Consider the following 21015-nt stretch of genomic DNA (forward strand, 5'->3'; position numbering starts at 1 on the left):
TGGCAGAAGACTCAAAGACCCAATAAATATAAAAAAGCTGTTATTTAAATGCTTAATGGAAGTGGGCAAAAATAAATTTTTAAAAAGAGTTCAGTCTGCATTTTAGGCTCGCCGTCTCCCGCCGGAAGGCAAGAGCTCATACTCGAGATGGAGGATGTGCGAGGGGTCCGATAGAGCTCTCCGTGCCAGGAAATTTTATTCCCAGAAACGCTTTTCAAGGAAGGGTGGTCGGAACAGTCCCACAAAACATTTTCTAATGGAAGGAAGAGACAGGTGGGCTTACAGACGGAGGAGCTGAATAAAACAAAACAGGCACTGCACCAAGGCTCCCTATAAAATAAACAGGATTATTTTGAACTATGAAACATGCAAAGCCGCTCTAGTAGAGCCAGAGATGAGTTTTTGGAGATGAATTCACACAAAAAATTGCCCCAAAAATGACCACAAAACAAATATATTTGTGCAGTTGCCAAACCCTAAGTAACAGAGAAGCAAATACGTAGAAAATATAGATGCTGTCCTAGTGTTTGAATTCACAGTTCTTGGCTTACATTTAAGTCTCATTTTCTCAATTTTCAGCAAAAAATTGTTGTTAGCAAAAATTTCATGGCTGTGCCGGCTGCATGTTCAAAGTGAGTGTTGGACCCTGCCAGGGATCTGGTTTGGTGTTTGAGTTGGGGTTTGGTGAAGCGAGCAGTATGAGAGTCAGCACATTAAAGGTTGTGGTTCTCTGCCACCACTCTTGGGTTGAGGTACAGTTTTAGCCCCGAGTGAGGGAGTTAGGGGAGGGAGTGAGGTCGTTGTGGCACTGGCAGCAGTGTGGGCGCTGTCCCGAACTGCTTTTACCCTCACCTGGTCATGAGCTCTGGTTAGTGACTGAACAAATGATTGGCAAATGCCTGCATCCAAAATGAGCTTCTGTGAGTGGGTGGGCTGAGCCGGGCTCAGTGGGTTGAGGGGCTCAGTCCTCTGGATGGAGCTCAGAATAGAGCCATTGCACTCTTGTGCCAAAAAGCCAGCTCGGGTGATCTGGGTGTGTGGGAAGACCCAGAGTTACAGATCCAGGTCTCACTGGAGAGATGATGGGAACACCTTGGGTTAGTCTCCCAGGAGGAACTGGAAAATTTTGGAAAAAGTTTTGGAATATCTCGCTTGGCCTGCTAAGAGCAGTCTAACGATCATGAGCATAAAGTCTCAGATTTAGTCATCAGAAATCCTTTTCAGGATGTGTGTGCATTAAAATAGGCTCCTCACTATTTAAACATTAAGATGGGAAGTGATGTCAGTGATTCAGCAGGCTGCATGCTATTCCCTCTGAGTGACCGATAACTGGACCTTCAAACCTATAAAACTCGACTGTTTAAACCTCCATCAGAGTTCACAGTGATGTCATGTTTGCTTTAACACGTCTCATAAACTTTTATTTTCCCTGAGGTAACACGTGGTGGCTTCTCGGATTTCCACCACGTCCACGCTGACCAAATCATCACCTCGAGGGGAAAAAAAAGAAAGAAAGAGGCATACACACACTCGGATATTCACACACTGGTTTTTAGACCTGATTTTAAAGCTGCAGCGGCTCGTCGACTTCCTGCAGTCATTTTTCAGACAGTCTTGTCTTTAACGTTTTGATCTCGGCGCTCTGTTGTGATGCCGAGCAGAGAGACACCCGAGCAGCTGATGTTTGGCTTCCGCTTGTACGTTTGAAATGGTTAAAAATGAAAAGTTCCCAAACCTGAAGCGACAGAAAAAAAAATAGAAAAACAACCTTGATGGAAGAAAATTTTAGCTTTTTTTTTTTCCTGCACTTTTAAGCTTCAGATGTTGTAAACAGCTTTCTGAACCACATCCTGGACTCAATAAATTCTGTGTTTTTAAACAGATAATTTGGCTATGAGAAGATTGTTGGGCATAAATGAACCTTTAGAAGAGTAAATTAATACTTTGACACATTTTAATGCATTTATCTGATAAATAATGGGCCTTACTTTGGCCTTACTCGTACAGACAGATTGTTCATGAAGTCTGTGCTCCAGCTGTGAGCAGGCATCTGAATTCAATACAGCTTGTTGACCAGACGTGCTATAAAGTTGGTACTTAGTGCTGTCGTCGCATGACCCTACACTGGTTAATTTGAACCGTATCCATATTTCATATAAGCCAGTGATGTTGAGTAACCTGGTTTTGCATAGAAAATGGACAGAAAGGACTTAAAAGCCCGGCCCTGTCTGAAGGGTTAAAATTTCCTTGGCAAGAAAAATAAAAGGTTCTGCTTTGGCCCTGCCGTGTTTTATCAAGAATCTGCATTCCTGAGGTTTAGTCTCGGCACATTTTAGCCACAAAAGCTACAAAATGACCCTCCTGCAGCACAAGACCAGAGATTTATGTTCAATTCAATTTTCAATTTAATTTTATTTACACAGCGCCAAATCACAACAACAGTCGCCTCAAAGTGCTTTATATTGTAAGGTAGACCCTACAATAATACATACAGAGAAAAACCCAACAATCATACGACTCCCTATGAGCAAGCACTTTGGCAACAGTGGGAAGGGAAAAACTCCCTTTTAACAGGAAGCAACCTCCAGCAGGACCAGGCTCAGGGAGGGGCGGCCATCTGCCGCGACTGGTTGGGGAGAGAGAAGGAAGACAGGATAAAAAACATGTTGTGGAAGAGAGCCAGAGATTCAAAGCAGCTGAACATGGAAGCAAAGCTGCTGATTCACAGGTTTATCTGTGTTTCTACTCTCATCTGTGGTTGTGAAACCAAAAGAATGAAATCATAGATATGAATGATAGATATGATCTTTCTCAATTGTTGTTGGGGCTCTGGCTTAGAGAGAGGGTGAGACTAGGATGCCTCCCGGGGAGGGCCTTGGTCTCATCCTGGAAGAGCTGGAGGTACTGGGGGTGTCTCCCAAAGGCCATGGGTCGGACTTGGTTCCTTTATTAACTTCGGGATCAGAACTTCAGTTGAACTGTGAATCTTAATGATGATTAATAATGATTCCTCTCCTGTGCAGGATGTGGACAGAACTACCACAAGCGGTGTGCGTTCAAGATCCCCAACAACTGCAGCGGCGTGAGGAAGAGGCGACTGTCAAACGTCTCCCTGCCAGGCGCCACCTTGTCTGTCGCTCGTCCACCTTCCACTGACTTCAGCCCGGCTCTGCAGGAGGAGGTGGGTCTGCTGCGCTCGCATGAAATCACTCATTAGTCGTATTCATTTTAGTTGGTTTTTTGGTTGTTGTTTTTTTTTTTGAATGAGTTAAAATGTATGCACAGACTTCCCTTGCAGTTGTGCAGCCCCAGTACACACACACATACACACACACATGCACTTTCTGTCTGATGGCTCGAGGCAAACCGCTTGATTTTTCCATCCGGTTCAAGCCAACAAGCAGAGAGAGTCACAGTCAGATTCTCACAGGCTGAGCAAGCACACAGATCAGAGGGGGACCCGAGCACAGTCAGACCCATATACGTATCTGACCTGAGTGGACCCGAGCAGCATGTTGTGCAATCAGTTAGTCTGATTGATTAACAAGCAGCCAAGCTAGATTTTACAGATCCCAGAAAGAAACTGTTCCTTTAAGAGACCTGATGTGTGATCACGCTCGGGCAGCAGATCCTAAAGAAGTCTCACTTTCTTCATGGACATTTCAGATAATTTGGACTTTGTTAGGAGGTCTAGAGGTCCATGCACATATGGTGAATCAGTGAAGTGAGAAGGTGGATTATCCAACTGTTCTGTACTAATTCAGGCCCATTGTGTCACATGCTTCCTGCTCCTGCCGGGACAGTGCCCTGCAAGCTGCATGCTGTACAAGGACAGTCATTGTTCTTGTTCTCGTGGATGGAAAAGAGTTTGTCTGTACGCCGCTTTCACGATGAGTGAGCAAATCTCTAAATTTGATGTTTCAGATCAAGCTCTGACTACTCCTTTCATTTCCTTTTAGTTAGAACTAATAAAAAAAAACATCACTCAAAGACCAAAAACGAGAGAAACTTTCACCTAAAGATCAGCTGCGTGATCCCGCCACAGTCCAAACGCTCGCTCGTTAGGTTAATTGAGTGTTAGTTGGCTTTAGATGTGGGCGTGCGAGTGTCTAGTTGTGTGTCAGCGTGTTAGCCTTATGGTGGACTCAATCCAGACACATACAGCAGAACGCAGAACAAACTCTACACTAATTCATGTTTTTAGAAGCGTTTGTGTGCTTGTGTGTTATTCTGTCTGTGAACACGATAGCTTGAAAAGTTTTAAATGAATTCTGATAAAACTTAAAATTTGGCTTACATCCACCAAAAGCTTCCGGCCAACATAATGGTTTACAAAAATCCTCATATATGTCACGTTTGACCTCTGACCTCTCCTTTGAGGTCAGTAGATTGCTATAAAGAGTTAGTTTTTTAGACTAACAAGAACATGCTGTTGACCCGCAAGCTGGCCGAGTTGCTCCAGCAGATTGTGTGTCAGAAGGAGCTTCAGGAGGGCAAACTGCAAACCTCATAAAGTGCATTTAAAAAGAACAAAGAAAACTAAATTTAATACTTTTCCCTTAAATGTAAATGATGCTAGGAGAGTGAGTCACCTCAGCACAGATTTGTGCTTCTTGTTCACATTATGAACACAGAGCACCTTTACTGTGATAATCAGTAGATAAGTCTGCCAACACCCACGTGAAGCTGCGCATGCATGAGCGCAACAACATAACAGGCTCGCCTGTTTCCAGATTCAGCTGATTGCCTCTTTCAGGATGGTTGTGGTAATTAATAAAATAACTTGCATAAAAATGGAGAAAAAAAAGAAGACTGCATCATTTGTTGTTTATATTTGAAAGTTGAATCCACAGATGGTTCAGACATCTTGGTTCTGTATCGGTACAAAATACTATAAACTGAAGATTTGCCAGAGGCAGAAGAACTGAGATAAAATCTGAACTCTTGACCTCATCAGTCAGAGGATCTGGAAGCCCTGCTGGGAGAGGAAAGGTCACTGAAGCTAAAGCTGTTCTCAATGATCACTTTTGATTCTATGAAAAACATTTCTGTCCTGGTGGAAGTCGTCTATTCCAGGGTGGCAGTGCCCTGCAGATATAAAAGATAAGGGTAGGAATTATTAAGCACTTTCTGCCTCCAGCGTCTAAGCGTGATGTCTTTTAATGATTAGTTTTTACATGAAGAACAAATTTAAATACAAACTAAAATGAGTTACTGAAGTGTTATTGGTCAGTTTGCTCTCTGTTTGGAAATCTGAGCATAAACAGAAAAATAAATCCTATTTCTTCTTCGCATTTTTGTTTCTGTTCCCCGCCCCTCTGCAGCGCCCTCTTCTGGGCGCCATGAAGCGCAACTCCCTGCTGAGCGGCCGGCCCATCTGGATGGAGAAGATGGTCCTGGGTCGGGTGAAAGTCCCCCACACTTTCTCCGTCCACACCTACACCCGTCCCACCATCTGCCAGTTCTGCAAACGCCTGCTGAAGGGCCTCTTCCGCCAGGGCCTGCAATGCAAAGGTGACGACACACACGCAAAAACACACACACAGGAAAGTCTTAGAAAACCAACAGTCCAAACTCCAGAGATATTCAATCTGCTGTGAAGTCCTAACCTTCCTTCACTTTTTTCTTAATCGCCCTGTGAAGTGTGTGGGGAGACTCTGCAGTACTCTGTGGGAACCGTCGGTTACTCTTCGTCACATGGTTATTCAAGAAGTTTAAAATGTTTAATATGTTTTTTGTATGTTTGCTTTTTAGACTGTAAATTTAACTGCCATAAGAGATGTGCAGCCAAAGTACCTCGAGACTGCCTGGGCGAGGTCGACTTTAACGGAGGTGAGTCGTTTTCACGTTTACCGCTTTAATCATCTGAAACCTTTGATGGGCAAAATTTAATATCTGCAGACAGATTCTGACGCTGTAGGCAAAGGACGGGAGATTTGCTCTTGGACTCTTTTTAGTTTCTTCCTGTTGTTGGATTTTTATTGACCGCTGAGGACACTTTGGTTTCATACAGGTAGAGAAGATCAAGGAGGAAATGCAATCTCAAAGCCGTCAGCTGCCATCTCATGACAGTTTATGCGATTAGGTTCTTCTGACCAGCGCAGGGAACAGGAAGTTGGCTATACACAGTTGTGCCCAGAGGCTAAAACAAAACCGTTAAATGGACAGTTAAATGGGTTCCCACCCTGGCTACTGTTTATCTGTAACACCATATCTGATTTCCTTTTTTATTATTCATTGGAACATACGCCCTCCATACAACAATAAAAGACAGCAATTTAAATAATAATTAAAATGACTAACACTGAAAAGAAGTCAAAAGAAAATAATAAAAGATTACATGAATAAAATTAGAAAACACAACACAGAATTTCTTGCACTCAAGGCAGAAAATATTTTTTAAAAAACCCTCAACTGAGGTTTTGATGTCAAAAAATTTCTAATTTTAAGTAATAAGTTTATTTTGATAGAAAAGAAAAAAGTGACTTCATTTCGCTCCCTGATTACCCTAACAATGATTTTCCTTTGGGTGACCTGCTCTACGAGACAATGAAATGAGTGGGGAGTCTATATAAGAAATGAAGGAGACAGAAATCTCACGTTTGCAGAGCTCAGACTTTACACTGATCACGTCAGAGTATTTTTGATCTATTTTTGATTTTTATTTTTTTAAACTGGATTGAGAAACGTTTTCATTTCAAGTCTTTGGCATTTTACACCTAACGCCTACTGGCCATTAGAGGAACTGCAGCTCAGTGAAATCTCGGGCTGGAAGTTTTAAGACCTGTTCCCAGGCTCTCATGTTTTTCCTGTTTCTTCAGAGCCAGCCAGTCCTGGTATGGACTCAGAGGCGACGATGGAGGTGGACTGCGATGTGAACAGCGATGGAGGTCACAGCATGGACGAGCAGGACGAGCAGTCCACCGAAGACAAGATCTTCTTCGGGGGTCCCTGCACAGACTGCGAGAAGGATGACGAGACGGTCAGAACGATCAGGTGAAGCAGACGACTGGAACTGGTGACGGGCTTTAAAATAGCATTATAAAAATCTTAATTTATCCTCATGAGAAAATCTATTGAGCCTCAGTATTGGATGCTTTGTCATAAGTAGAGATCATGATATGTGTGATGTGAACAGGTTCGATTTCTCTCGGATATACGGTACAATTTCAAAGTGACGTCCAGTGTTGGATGGCATGTTTTTACCCCCGTCAGCAATAAACCACAAGCATGGCTCCACCCTCATGTGGTTTGTAACCGAAATCTACAACAAACGAGTGTGTTCAGTGTTAAGAGAGCCTAGAGCTTTAGAGAAGAGAAAAGAAGGAACTCCTCCAAAGACTTGCATGCATTTTATTTTTTTTATTTGAATCTTTGACATTCTCATTAGTATTGTATTTTTGTGTGGGCTTTTTTTCCTTAAAATGCTTCTTTGCATGTTTTTATTTGGTTTCACGCAGCCCGTCGACCAGCAGCAACATCCCTCTGATGCGTGTGGTCCAGTCCATCAAACACACCAAGAGAAAAAGCTCCACAGTGGTTAAAGAAGGCTGGTTGGTGCACTACACCAACCGTGACAACCTGGTGAGATGAAGCACAAAACACAGACAAACTAAGGTGTCTTTTGAGCTTTTTTTTAGGCCTTTGGGTGCCTGACAAACACAGCTGGTCTGTTTGCAGGAACAACAACAAAAGCAGGAAATATCTGAATTCATTTTATAATTAAGTAAAAATATCAATCCAGTCTAATCCTTTGGCTTTGGCTAAAAGCTCTTAGGAGCAGCAAAAAATTCCAAAAAACAGACACAAACACTAAAAGCTAAAACATTTATAGGCAATATTCAAACACAAGACATATGAAACACAATGCAAATATAAAATTTGTACATTACACTGTAAGCACTAATTGGCTAATGTGAATAGCATTTTTCAATAATGTGCTTCGCTGTAGGAGTTACTGGGAGAAAGGCAAAGCCGTCACTAATCCCAGCGTCGTATTTAGAAAATGTAATAAAAGTGATGTTAATCTGCACCAAAATTTCAAACGTTCTTCCTTTTTTATTTGCTCTACCTCACTGCCAAATTTCAAATATTTCAGCTTGGTAGTTTTTGGAGATGAACAAACACGGGGCACTGATAACCTACGTCAGCTTTAGCACTGCAGTCTGGAAGTTCGAGGTGCTTCATCAAGTCAGTGCAGAAATTATTAAATCCATTTTAATCACTGAGCTTTGGTTTTTGGTATATATCCACACAATCTGGAAACATGTTCTACATGCAAATGCTCTACTAGAAATGAACAAGCAGTTAAGTGCATCAGGTGAACACATCTATTGTCATCCAGGGAATTAAATTATTGGTCAATAAAAAGACTCTGTCCTACATATAGTACTGTTTGAAACGGTTTCTTGTACTTCAGATACTTCCATTTATATCCATCACTCAAAACCTCAAAGGAAAGTCTTTGATTACTGGAAACTAAAAGAGATTTAAAGATTTTTATTTTCTCTCTGGACTCAGATTCAAAGCATTCTCCCTAATGACAAGTTTTGTCTTTGCAGAGGAAGAGACATTACTGGAGGCTGGACAGCAAGAGTCTGACTCTGTTTCAGAATGAAAGTGGAGCCAAGTATTACAAGGTAGGAGACCCGGTGAGCCCCGGATCTAGTTTCAGCTGCTCGGCCAAACAAAGCAGCGACGTGAAGAGAAGAGCTGGAGGGAGTCGGGTTCATACCGTAACACAGCATGAACCTCATAAGACATTAACACACATCACTGTCTGCTTGTCCACTGTAATTGTTCCAAGAGCAGGTTGTCTATCATTGGTTGAAAGCTCTGTGTTGATAATGTAACTTAATATATTTAAAGAAAGGTGGCAAAGAAACATTAAAACTATCTGTTGTACCGACACTGACATTGAATAATGTGCCATTTACTGGCCATTTCAGTAAATGGCCTGTATTTGTATAGCGCTTTACTAGTCCCTAAGGACCCCAAAGCGCTTTACACATTCAGTCATCCACCCATTCACACACACATTCACACACTGGTGATGGCAAGCTACATTGTAGCCACGGCCACCCTGGGGCGCGCTGACAGAGGCGAGGCTGCCGGACACTGGCGCCACCGGACCCTCTGACCACCACCAGTAGGCAACGGGTTTTGGACACAACGACGAGACTGTCCAAGCCAGGGCTTGAACTGGCAACCTTCCGATTACAAGGCGACCTCCCAACTCTTGAGCCACGATCGCCCATTGTGATTGTAACAAGAACTGGGTGCATACGTTTGAATTTATTTTAGACTTTCTTTAATCCAAGGACAAACATATACATTCGCTCACTCAAATATTTTTAAGAAGTGGTGCTGATGTTTCTACAATGTCTTAAGTTCACGTTGCTAAGGCCTGTTAACTGTTGGTGATCACAATTGGCTTCAACTGGTGGTTCCTCTTTGCCAGCATAAAAGGATTTGTTTGACACCACTCATTGGACTGACCCATACTCAAAACCATGGAGAAGTCCAAAGAATTCAGTGAAGATCTAAAAAGGTCATCCAAGATTCAAGATCATTGTTCAAAAAATTGTTGTTTGGATATGTCACCACTTTGGTGAGGTTGGGAAGACAAACCCAAACTGTCACCCTCGGATGATGGACAACCCAGGAACCACCAAGGTTGAAGCCTGCCATGAACAGTCCACAGTGAAGTGAGTTTTACGTCACTAGACTGAGTGGTTGCTGACCAAGAAAGAAGCCCCCTCTCCAGAATCAGCACCATCAAGCTTGACTAAAATTTCCAGCTGCCCACATGGACACGCCAAATAACTGCTGAAGAAAAACTTTATGATTTATACAAGATAAAGAGCCACAGTGATAAGAGGTGTTTGAGAAGTAAAGGTGAGGTTTTCAAACCTACTGTAAAGCATGGCGGTGGTAACATCATGTTCTGTGCCAAAGTAGATGAAATAATAAACAAAAAATACTTCAAATCCACAGACGCTTGAAACTTGGATACAATTAGCTGTTCAAACAGAACAGGCTAAATTTAAGCTTCTGGAATGGGCTTCACAAATCCTCGACCTCAACCCCATTAAAGATTTGTGGGCTACGCTTTAAAGCCATGTCCATGCCAGGAAACCAACCAGTTTGAATGAATTCTACCAATTCTGCCAATAAAAGGTGTCAAATATTCATATTGAACCAGAAGCTTGTTGGTGGCTACCAACTCTGGTCAACTTGCTAAATATTGGGTGTGATGTTTATATCTGAGCCCGTATGTAGGCTTTTGACCATGTGTGAATGAGAGAAAATCCAAAATAAATTCAAGCTCATAATTCTTGTTTTTAAAGTCATTAAAGATGCATGCTGCACAGTCATTTAACTGGAAAAGCAACAGTTCAAAGAAGTCACTAAAAGACCCAAATTACCACGACATTTATGCCCATGACGAGTGCCTGTAAACTTTAGCAGCAGTGTGCTCACTGATGTGTTTTTAATGACAGTGCAGATCTGTGGCTTTTATTTATTTTTTTAATCCAATTTTGAACTTCCAAGTTGGACTAAATAATTTCCTTGAAAACTGTGATCACTGAATTCAGCTGCAGCTCCATCACTTCCCTCTCTCATACCTCACGTCCTTTTATCTTGCGCCTGCCGCCGACCTGTTGACCTTTAGCACAAAGCGCAGCAGAAATCCTCCTTTGAAGAGAAAGCCAGGGAGGAGGTATGGAGCACAAGGCCGGGGAGGTGGGGTGGTTGGATGGTGGGGGATCTGTGGTGGTTTTTGGAGATGTCGGGTCGCTTCCCTGCCGCCTCTTTGGCTCACTGCCACACTGCCAAGTGCCCGAAGCTTCTAAGGCACGTCCTGCCTTTTAATCAGAGGATGAAAAGATGGTGATGGGAGGGCGTGGCTCGGGGTGAACTTGGCAAAAGGTTCAAATGAGTCCGAGGAGCGTGGAGACACCACTGAGCCAATCGCTCTTTTTGAAATGTTTGATCTGGCATGGTTAAGGGTTTGTGGAGGGGTGCAGGGTTTCTGCACTCTGCCAGAAAAGGAAGGAAGAGAAGTTTTAAACACTGACATTCAAAGAGTGTCTTAGTTTTAGCAAGGAGAGGAGAGGTGCTCGGATGGAGCCCTCTGGATAATTTCAAGACCTCATGGATGATTCTGACTCTTAAAGAATAAAATCAAATCAGAGAAGATATGTTCTATAAGTGCCGAAGTTCAAGTTCAGGCTAAAGGGACCTTTTTAGATTACTTCATCCACAAGACCCAGGATTTAAACTTTCTTTTTTATTCCATAGGAGATCCCCCTGTCTGAGATCCTGCAGGTGGAGCCGGCGCAAGACTTTGGCAGACTGCCTCAGGGTAGCAACCCACACTGCTTTGAGATCATCACGGGCAGCATGGTGTACTACGTCGGGGAGGACAACGGTGGCCTCTACCACAACCCAGCTTTGGCAGCATCTGGCGTGGGACGGGATGTAGGGCAGAGTTGGGAGAAAGCCATCCGGCAGGCGCTGATGCCCGTCACACCCAAGGCTAGCGTCGGCACGGGGCCAGGCCAGGGGAAGGATCACAGTGAGTAACGGACCCTCTTTAGTCTTTGGTCCTGTTCTTGGTTTTGCCTGATCCTTCTGTACCTTCAGCAGGAAATTCAGTTTTGTGTAAAAAAAATACGGATGTGACCGCTGTGTCTGAAAAGCCAATGTAGAAGTTAATAGCCAAAAAACAAACAAACAAACAAACCCCCCCAAAAAAGTCCAGTCATTTTCTTTTCAAGCTCTCAATACTACCATGAACTGAATGGCTAAATAAATATAGAAGTGTCATAAACCTGCATTTATTCTAACGGCCAGCAGGGGGCGGTGGGTCTTGCTGCAATGGAACATTCTCATTTTTTTTAACTATGACTTCAGTAGATATGTTATGCTATCTGCAGGTCATACTGAAAAAAACAAACTAGGAATTAATTTTGTGAAGTATTGTCATTTCTAAGGTCAAAAATTGAGATTTAACCCGTGACTTATCAGACACAACTCAAAACACCAAGATGGCGACCGTGACAGTGTTTAGTTTGAGGCTTTTCAAACCAAGATCATGGTGGCTACACCAGTCTTTCTTTTACTCTCTCTGTGGTTTACAAGCGTGTAAAAAGACAAAAACAGAATATTTGAGGAATTAGTCTTGCATTTATTCATGTTACATAAGACCCAACCTCTTGAGGAATGGCAACCAATCAAAAAAGTGAACCCAATAACATGACACTCATATTGGCTTGTTCATTCCAGCTAAATTAAATGATTGAAAATGAGAAAGCACCGTCAGTTCTCTTGCAAGATTTAATGGTCCATTGGCTCCCCAATGTGATAAAGTCGTTCCGTACAGTCAGAAACATTCCCAAAGCGTAATGGTTCCACCTCCATGCTTGACTGCGGGAATGTGTTACTGATGGTCTTCTTGGTGCCTTCAGGTCATTAACAAGCTTCTCCTGTGAGGCAAGCTCTTGTTTGGAGCTAAAGCACGAGGGTGACTGATGGTCATTTTAGATTTCTTTCATTTCCCATTTATCACCTTCTCACTGAGCTTCGTGTTGCTCGTCTTGTAGTCTGTTCTAGTCTTGTTCTTTGACATCTCGTTGCTCTTGTCCGTAGTGGTGGAGAGGCTGGAATGTTTGAAACCGGTTCTTTAGCGAGGTGTGCTTTATACACAACAAGGAGAGATCAGGAGTATCTGTAATTGATTAACTAACTCTAATCTGCGTGCCCATTTGGCTCACAGCCAGTCTGTGGAAGCAGGAACTCTAGCTGGGTTACAGATCAAATACATACTCAATGACACAAATCAATTTAACTTTTATGTAATGTGTTCTTTCTGGATTTTTGGTTGATACTCTGTTTCTCTCTGTTTAAATGAAACTATTGTAAAAATCAGAAACTGTTCATTTGTTTGTAAATGAACAAACTTACAAATTCAGCAGGAGATAAATTATTTCCCCCATTGTATGTATACTTATAGACATATTTTTAAACCTGTGGATATTTCCACTGATGGATTGCATCTACTTTTGTTGTACATGTAGTAGAAAAGCGTTGTTATGGTTTGTTCTACCTCTGACGACCTTTCTGTGTCAGTTTGTATATTTTTAGAAAGATGGAATATCTTTCTAAATTTTATCTTTATGTAATAAAAGGCAGATGTTTGATAATGGAGGCACACCCAGTGAGGTTCATGCAGACTATATTAATGCCCATCTTTGCCCTTTGATACAGTAATGGAGTCGCTTCTGAAATCAGATTAGACTTTTTATGCTTTAATGGACGTGCGTTTGTTTGTTCGCCTGCGAAAAGCTTCCAAATATTGTTTTAGGAGGCCACCGTTACACAACACACACAAACACGCGCAGACACACGCCGTCTGCTGGCATTTTAACATGATTGAAGGGATTTCAGAGGATTTTCCGCTTCATCTCAGCTCCGATCCATCTCAGGTTAAACTGTCTCTTTGTCTGAAAATAAGAGTCTTAAGTTTCATCCTTTAAATTAGAGCACCTAAATGCACCTCGTGGAATTAAAGTAAAAGAGCATTAGCTGTTATTGAGCACAGTTGGTGTGTTATAAAAGTGCGGCGCTTCAGGGGACGCAGTCAGCAGTGGCGTTTTCCACTTGTTGAGTAATTAACGCGGAGCTTCAATTTCCTCCTGAAAATGGATGTTTTGTTTTTGAAATCATGGCATCAATAAGTTAATGCACCGGTGATGTAACACCACTTTTTGTTTTATTACCTCATAGACACACAGACCGCCACTGGACCTTTATAGTCATGTATAACCGAGGGAAATCCACCCCCACGCAAAAGAAAAAAAGGAAAGAAATGACACTGCTCTGCTGCAGATCCATTAGTGTCAAAGTTATATAAATGGAAGCAATCAGCAGGCATGCAAACACTGGTGCTGCGTTTACAGGTCGTGTGGTGTTCTGTGGAGATTATTGAAGCATTTAAAGACTTCATGTGATGTTATCCTTCTTTTTTTCCAGTGGTCCAACCGTTTTATTGTTGTTATTGTACTGTTATGAAATGTTATTCTATCTGACAAATTCTATCTACGCGACATAAACTTGCAGTGGTCGGGGTTTGTCTTTGTTAGGGAACAGCAGTAATCGCACAGGTTTAGACAGGAAGAAGCATTTCGTCAATTTAAAAGAGTCAGTATTTACAGAAAGAACCGTTTTTTCATGTCTGATCCATCCCTGCGGTCAAAGGTGATCACAGTGTAGGGGCTCTTGGTTATCTACCTGTTTTTTGTTTTTGTTTTTTAAATATTGATTATAGATTCATGATCGGATTAAGCTCTTGGGAATTTCCACTCCATGGATCCAAAATGTTAACTTGATGTTCTCACTTTTGCCTTGTGACGCTCCATCTTCCTGGAAAATGCAGATTGCCAACAAATTGCTCCTGGATCGCTTTCATGTGGCTCATTTCATGGAAACTCAGCAACCTGACCCCCTCAGAATCAGCTGTTTTTGTGCAATAACTTTAATATATTTGATAAAAACATGCTATTGGTTTATTAGTTTATTCTCAGGTGAGTCTCTAAATCTAAAGACAAAATCACAAACCAACATTTGCACTTTGTATGTTTGATCTGATACGTCACTGGAGGAAATGTCACAAGGTGTACAGGAGTGCAGTCCTAAGAATGTTTCGGATGCGCAAACTCCCAGGCCTCTAGTGAAAGAATTGCATCCCTGGGTCAAAATTCCTCAGCACTCTTTGCATATGTGTGCTTCCCACTTCGATAAACCTACATCAGCTCTGCATGGTGACCTAAATATCAACAGGCTGCCTATCTACATCAGACTGCAGGTATTGATCGCAGAGGGGTGACCCGATCAAACCCCGGGCAGCGATCCGAAATCGATGTCAGCTCATCAGTTTCCTTTGCACAGAACGCGCCGTCGGCTTTCAGTGTCAGCCCGAATTAATGCTCCCATCACATGAAAGGAGGAGACAGGAAACAGAGGCTTTTATTCTTGTGAGATCTGGAAAACGATTTGGAGATCGTTGTCGCAGCTGGAAACGAAACGTCGTCAGGGCTCTTTTTGTCGTACAGTGTACAAAGAAATCCACATGTTTGATCCCAGCTGGAAATCTCCCGTCACCTCTGTCTTTGATAAACAAGGAAATGTTGGAAATGAGATTTTAATGATTTGGAGGTTGGGGGGAAAAAAACACGTGTTTGCTGTAAGTGAAGGGGGTTAAATACCTGCAGATTTCACCTTTTTTTTTAAATATATATAAATATGTATATGTATTTTATTTTGTGTCTTCTCAGAGGAACTGTCTATCAGCATATCAGTGTCCAACTCCCAGATACAAGAAAATGTGGTAAGCCATCACACACAAGCAGATTTTTTTTTCCTCTTTATTTCAGATTTGTCCGTACACAGTTAAGGATGTTCTCACAGTCTGAGGTGCTCTAATCTGTCTTGTTCAGGATATCAGCTCAGTGTATCAGATCTTTGCTGACGAGGTCCTCGGCTCGGGACAGTTTGGGATCGTTTATGGAGGTGAGAGGTCGTGTTAAAATGAGACATATTTTATATGCATTACAGGCAATTACAAACAATCAAGTTGATCTCTTTTCTCATCTTCTGCAGGTAAACACAGAAAGACCGGCAGAGACGTGGCGATCAAAATCATCGACAAAATGCGGTTTCCTACTAAGCAGGAGAGCCAGCTGAGGAACGAGGTGGCCATACTTCAGGTGAGACGTGGCGAGCTTTATCAATTTAATGTGAGATTAAGTTAGAGCTGTACAATCAATCAAATTTTAATCTCACAATCTCGGCTTCCCACGATGAATGCAGTGATCAAACAATATTTAAGATGTAATCGAGCATCATGTGTGAGGAATCCTTTTTATAGTTTTAAAAAATGGATAACATCTTTACAAAACTGTTAATTACTTCATTAGATTGCTCCAGTTAGAATCTAGTTTTCACAGATTGTCTCCTATGTGTGACAGAACCTCCACCATCCGGGGATTGTTAACCTGGAGTGCATGTTTGAGACGCCCGAGCAGGTGTTTGTGGTCATGGAGAAGCTTCACGGCGACATGCTGGAGATGATTTTATCCAGCGAGAAGAGCCGGCTACCCGAACGGCTCACCAAGTTCCTGGTTACACAGGTGAGAACGTGAAAGCTCAGGCGGAAGGAGACACTTTTTTGTCTGTTTTCTTAGGCAGGGTTTATGTGGATGTCTGATAGGACTCTGATAGGAGTCATTCAGTTTGTGACTGTTGGGTCTGCAGATCCTGGTAGCCCTGAGGCATCTTCACTTCAAGAACATCGTCCACTGTGATCTGAAGCCTGAGAACGTCCTGCTGGCCTCTGCAGAGCCGTTTCCTCAGGTTAGTACAAATGCACTTTCCCACACTGAGGCAGCTCACCCAGGTGTTGCAATTGGTTGGAAGTTGGTTGCTATTGCGCTGGTCCTTGATGTCATTCAGCTGCTTTCCAGGGAGCCTTGTCTTTGGGTCTGACAGTACTCCACACCAGTGCACTGCAGACCACAAGAACCAGAAGTTTTCATAGTACCGATCTCACCAAGGGTCCAGAGCAGAACGATAGTCGCCGCCACAGCTACCTTCTGTTTAATTATAAATTAGAAGGACGAGGAACTCACGGGAGAGCCAGTGGATTAATGCTGCATTTTTCCCCCCTCTCAACCAGGTGAAGCTCTGCGACTTTGGTTTTGCTCGTATCATCGGGGAGAAGTCGTTCCGCCGCTCAGTGGTTGGCACTCCGGCCTACTTGGCGCCCGAGGTGCTCCGCAGCAAAGGCTACAACCGATCTCTGGACATGTGGTCGGTCGGCGTCATTGTCTACGTCAGTCTGAGCGGGACGTTTCCCTTCAATGAGGACGAGGACATCAATGACCAGATCCAGAATGCCGCCTTCATGTACCCAGCCAACCCCTGGAAGGAGATCTCAGAAGAGGGTAAGGGAACATCTGGACTTGGGTTCATTCATGTTCACATTTGTAACAGTTTGTGTGTTTTAACGCCACTTGACTATTCTTCTCCGACAGCCAAAGACCTGATTAATAACCTGCTGCAGGTGAAGATGAGGAAGCGCTACAGCGTGGACAAGTCGCTGAGCCACCCCTGGCTGCAGGTAACCAAACTGCTTTCCTTAGAAGAGTCTGCAGTATCGCATGAGCGTTATTAAAGTAAATAAAGATTTAATAATGACAATAATAATAATAATAATAATAATAATAATAATAATAAATTTTATTTATGAGCGCCTTTCAAGTCACCCAAGGACACTTTACAATAAGATAAAACACTTAGTAAAACAATGGCAGAATAAGAACAATAAAATAAAAGCACAAGATAAAATGAACAAACAGTGGATTCACAGTGAATATGCAGTACTTAATGAAAGTAAAACATTTATTCCCCCCTTTAGGAAAAAATGTAATGAGGTCATAGAGCAAGAAGGGCCAAGGCTGGTTTCTCATTCACTAGTCTTTGTGTAACCACAGGAGTCGCCCCCTGCTGGCCATTAGAATGAATGCAGATTCACGTTGGCTTCATATTTATGTTTTCGACTTGGAAGCTGTGTCCATCTTTTGTGTACAGTCTGTGATGCAGGACATAAAGTTATTATTTTAACTCTGTTTTTGAATGATCAAATCATACCTTAAATCACTGATTTAAAGGGACAGTTGACCTCTATATCAAATATACAACAATAGATTTTCTCAGGCTTATAGACATGCTTCTTAGCAGATTTCCACAGCCAAGGGGCAACCAATCAGAAGAAAGTTGGCTTAATAGGGGGGAGGAGCTAAAATGGCTTGTTTCAAATGGAGGATGAACTGGTCCAGTCTAACATAAATAAGGATTATTTTGAGCAATGAATCATGCAAAGCTCCTGTAGCAGTCAAAGATGGAGTGAAAGCTGAGCATAAAAAAAGTGTTTAATGTTGTCATTGTCGTCCAGGACTACCAGACCTGGCTGGACCTCAGGGAGTTCGAGACACGGCGAGGTGAGCGATACATCACTCACGAAAGCGACGATGCCCGATGGGAGGAATACGCTGACGAGAGAGGCTTGCACTACCCCAAACACTTCATCATGTCGCCCAACCTGGATGACATGGAGGAGGACCCCTAGAGGCCTTGGCCATGTTGACTTTTCTTAAGAGGGTTAGCCTCAAACCCGGGAAACTGTTGACAGAAGCGCCACTGTGTAGGCCGCAGGCTTTCCCCCATGACGGCGTGTGATGACCCATGAGGACACGCTGATCAGGCAGCTCACTGCAGCGATAATTCAGGTCCAGAGAATTAAAACTTTTCAAATATTTTATCTTTTTCCAGTTTCTTTTTCGTTTCTACAAAGCCATAAACAAACGGACGCTAAGAGCCGAAACACGGAAGCATCGTGTTTTTTCTCCCCAGAATTCAACTTGGGGCTTCAACATACGTCAGCACTGCCAGCGGAGTCGTGGAAGGGCTAATCCAAAACCAGACTCAACTCACTTTTTCAGCTCGATAGCACAGTTTTAGCAGGTGGCCGTTACATTGTAGTTCTAAAAAGCTGTGTAGATGTCAATGTCGTCTTTTGTGACTAACTGGAACTCACGAGAAACAAGCGCTCTCTCCCGACTGTAGTTTTTGTTCTTGTTGGGATGTCTTTGCACTATTGGGAAATTTTTTTTTTCACGAGAATTTCACTGTCAGTAAGTCTCAGTTTGATCATCTGCAAAAGTTTGAAGCCATCTTAGCCTCCCTCGAGGCTGCAATTACAATCTTAAAATTAGAAAATGAATGTTGGCCAAATAGTCAACCAAACATTTATTCAATGCAGATTAAATTACTTTTATCTGACTAGTTTTGAGAACAGATTTGGCCTTTAAAGCATCAAAACAATATCAATGCTATGTTCCAAGACTGCAGTTCCTCTAATGGTCACTTGAGGCTGGCCCTGCGTCTAACAATGCTTCTTAAGTATGAAGTTTATTTAATGAACACTTCCTGGACTCAAATAAGAAATATTTTTTATGTACCATTAATTATTAGTAGAGTTGGTTAGTTTTTCTATTTAAAGAAACTCTTTTGCTAACAGACTTATTTTAGCTGGTGACAGATGCGGACGTTATATTCAAGTTAAGTGGGACATACATCACTGTCTCCGACCTGTAATAATGTGGCTGTATGGCAGAAACTTTTGCAGAGGAACAAACGTGAGTTATTTTCAGAAACTCTGGAAGAGCTGAGAAGAATCGAGCTGCTATTGTCTCCTTTGTCTTTCTGAACTCTAACGTGTTCGTCAATCCCGATCTGACTCCAGCCTGAGAATTTATTTCACATGTTTTATATTTTTGCAAGAAATGTTTTGTCATGTGGATGAAAATATTAAAGATGAACGGCAAAATGCGGGTGAGTCGTCATTGTTGTTCCTGTGCCAGTCGTCTTCTAGACGAGGCTCCAGCACTGTGGAAAAAACAGGCGGACGTCTTCACAGGTCTTGACTTACTCCATAGAGTTTGAGCTTTTCTGGCATTTGCTTTGCGCACTCTCAAGACAAAAACTTTGCCTTTATTTATCAGTCATAGGAAGTGATTTAAACCCTTCATTGGGCACCAGCAGTGTTTTACTCGAGGACTACTTGCACTCTTGTCACACTTCGACAGCCTATCCAAGTTTGCATGTTCTCCCTGTGCCTGTGTGCGCTCTCAGACTTCCTCTCACAGTCCAAAGACATGCGTGTTAGGTTTACTGATTGCTCTGACTGACTGTAGGTTAGTCCTGTGATTAACTAATGACCTGGACAGGTGTTCCACGTCTCACCCTGTGACAGATGAAACTGATGGAAACAAATTATGTGGGCAAAATATTTTTAAAAAAATCTGATTATTTGGGCTTTTTTTGTTTGTTTTTTTGTTTTTATTTTGAAAAATTGTAGTGTGGGTTTAATAATTGACCATAATTATGGTGGGTGAGAGGCGGGGTACACTCTGGACAGGTCACAGGCCTAACACACAGAGGGACTGACCGCCATTCAAACCAACTTAGAATCACCAAGTGATCTAACCCAACTAACTGCGTGCCTTTGGACTGTGGAAGGAAGCCCGAGTACCTGGAGAGAACACATGAAGTTCATGTGGGGGGGATTTTGTCAAATTTTGAGATTCGACTGTGTCCATGCCAAATCTGACCAAATTAATGAAGACTAACACAAATCTTTATTTTATTCATTTATTTTTAACTTGTTTCAGTTAAATAATGTTCTGTGGAACAAATATTAATGAAGGTTGTAGATCTTCAGTGTAGATCTTTTATAAACTGCTCGCAGTGAGGTTTGTGGATTTCTTGAGGAACGGATCAGTTTTGGATCAATACACATTACTGCTGCTACTTTTTTGTTTTTGTTTTCAATTTTCAATTACTATTTTAATAATTCTAAATAACCACTGCACTGAATCGAAGGCAGGTCTTTTCTGAACAAGTTCCCCCTAAAATTGGGCAACGTGTACATACATATTTTGGTTGGATGTAGCATGAATTTGAATTTGGGGTGGACTGTTTAAGCTACACACAAAGTCTGATGTATCTATTGTGAATTGTTCCAATCTCAAGGATTTAAAAAGCACAAGTGTTTCTAAAATTTCGGATGCCGGTGGCAGATTCAAGGTGATAAACGTTTCAAACGTCTTCGCTCAAAACAGGTTTAATGAAATCATGCAATCCCTTCCAAATGTACTAGTCAGACTCTCCAGCGAGGGACACCATGAATCAGAGGAAAAGCTGATAGCGATCTGCAGGATGTTTGGAAATGATCATTTAATTACCAGTCCTGAACCCGATCGCCGCTCATCTGGAGGGCCGCTGCTTGTTTTGGCAGCAGCGACCCCACCGCCACCACATGTAACCGAATCTTTTAATTTCTACCGGAGGAGCGATGGGCTCGTTGTGAATGGCTGCTGCACAACAGTGAGC

The 21015-nt window shown here is 42.4% G+C and overlaps 1 protein-coding gene across 2 annotated transcripts in view; it reads left to right on the forward strand.

Annotated features, from left to right (window-relative positions):
• Positions 1 to 19452, forward strand: part of LOC146558397 (serine/threonine-protein kinase D3-like) — a 55921-nt gene extending 36469 nt beyond the window's left edge. For both annotated transcript variants that reach the window (XM_085246532.1, XM_085246533.1), the window contains exons 5-19: positions 3024 to 3181; positions 5325 to 5514; positions 5755 to 5832; positions 6822 to 6996; positions 7461 to 7584; positions 8562 to 8639; positions 11305 to 11581; positions 15339 to 15391; positions 15501 to 15573; positions 15664 to 15770; positions 16032 to 16193; positions 16318 to 16416; positions 16739 to 17006; positions 17097 to 17182; positions 18017 to 19452. In XM_085246532.1, coding sequence (XP_085102658.1) covers positions 3024 to 3181; positions 5325 to 5514; positions 5755 to 5832; positions 6822 to 6996; positions 7461 to 7584; positions 8562 to 8639; positions 11305 to 11581; positions 15339 to 15391; positions 15501 to 15573; positions 15664 to 15770; positions 16032 to 16193; positions 16318 to 16416; positions 16739 to 17006; positions 17097 to 17182; positions 18017 to 18190 — 2102 coding nt within the window. In that variant the 3' untranslated portion in view covers positions 18191 to 19452. The remainder of the gene's footprint in view (positions 1 to 3023; positions 3182 to 5324; positions 5515 to 5754; positions 5833 to 6821; positions 6997 to 7460; positions 7585 to 8561; positions 8640 to 11304; positions 11582 to 15338; positions 15392 to 15500; positions 15574 to 15663; positions 15771 to 16031; positions 16194 to 16317; positions 16417 to 16738; positions 17007 to 17096; positions 17183 to 18016) is intronic.
• The last annotated feature ends 1563 nt before the right edge of the window (positions 19453 to 21015 follow it).

Source organism: Mchenga conophoros, linkage group LG15, assembly GCF_057382185.1.
Source record: "Mchenga conophoros isolate Kocher_MC1m ecotype Shallow Benthic linkage group LG15, M_conophoros_male_GT1.1, whole genome shotgun sequence".
Lineage (NCBI taxonomy): Eukaryota > Metazoa > Chordata > Actinopteri > Cichliformes > Cichlidae > Mchenga > Mchenga conophoros.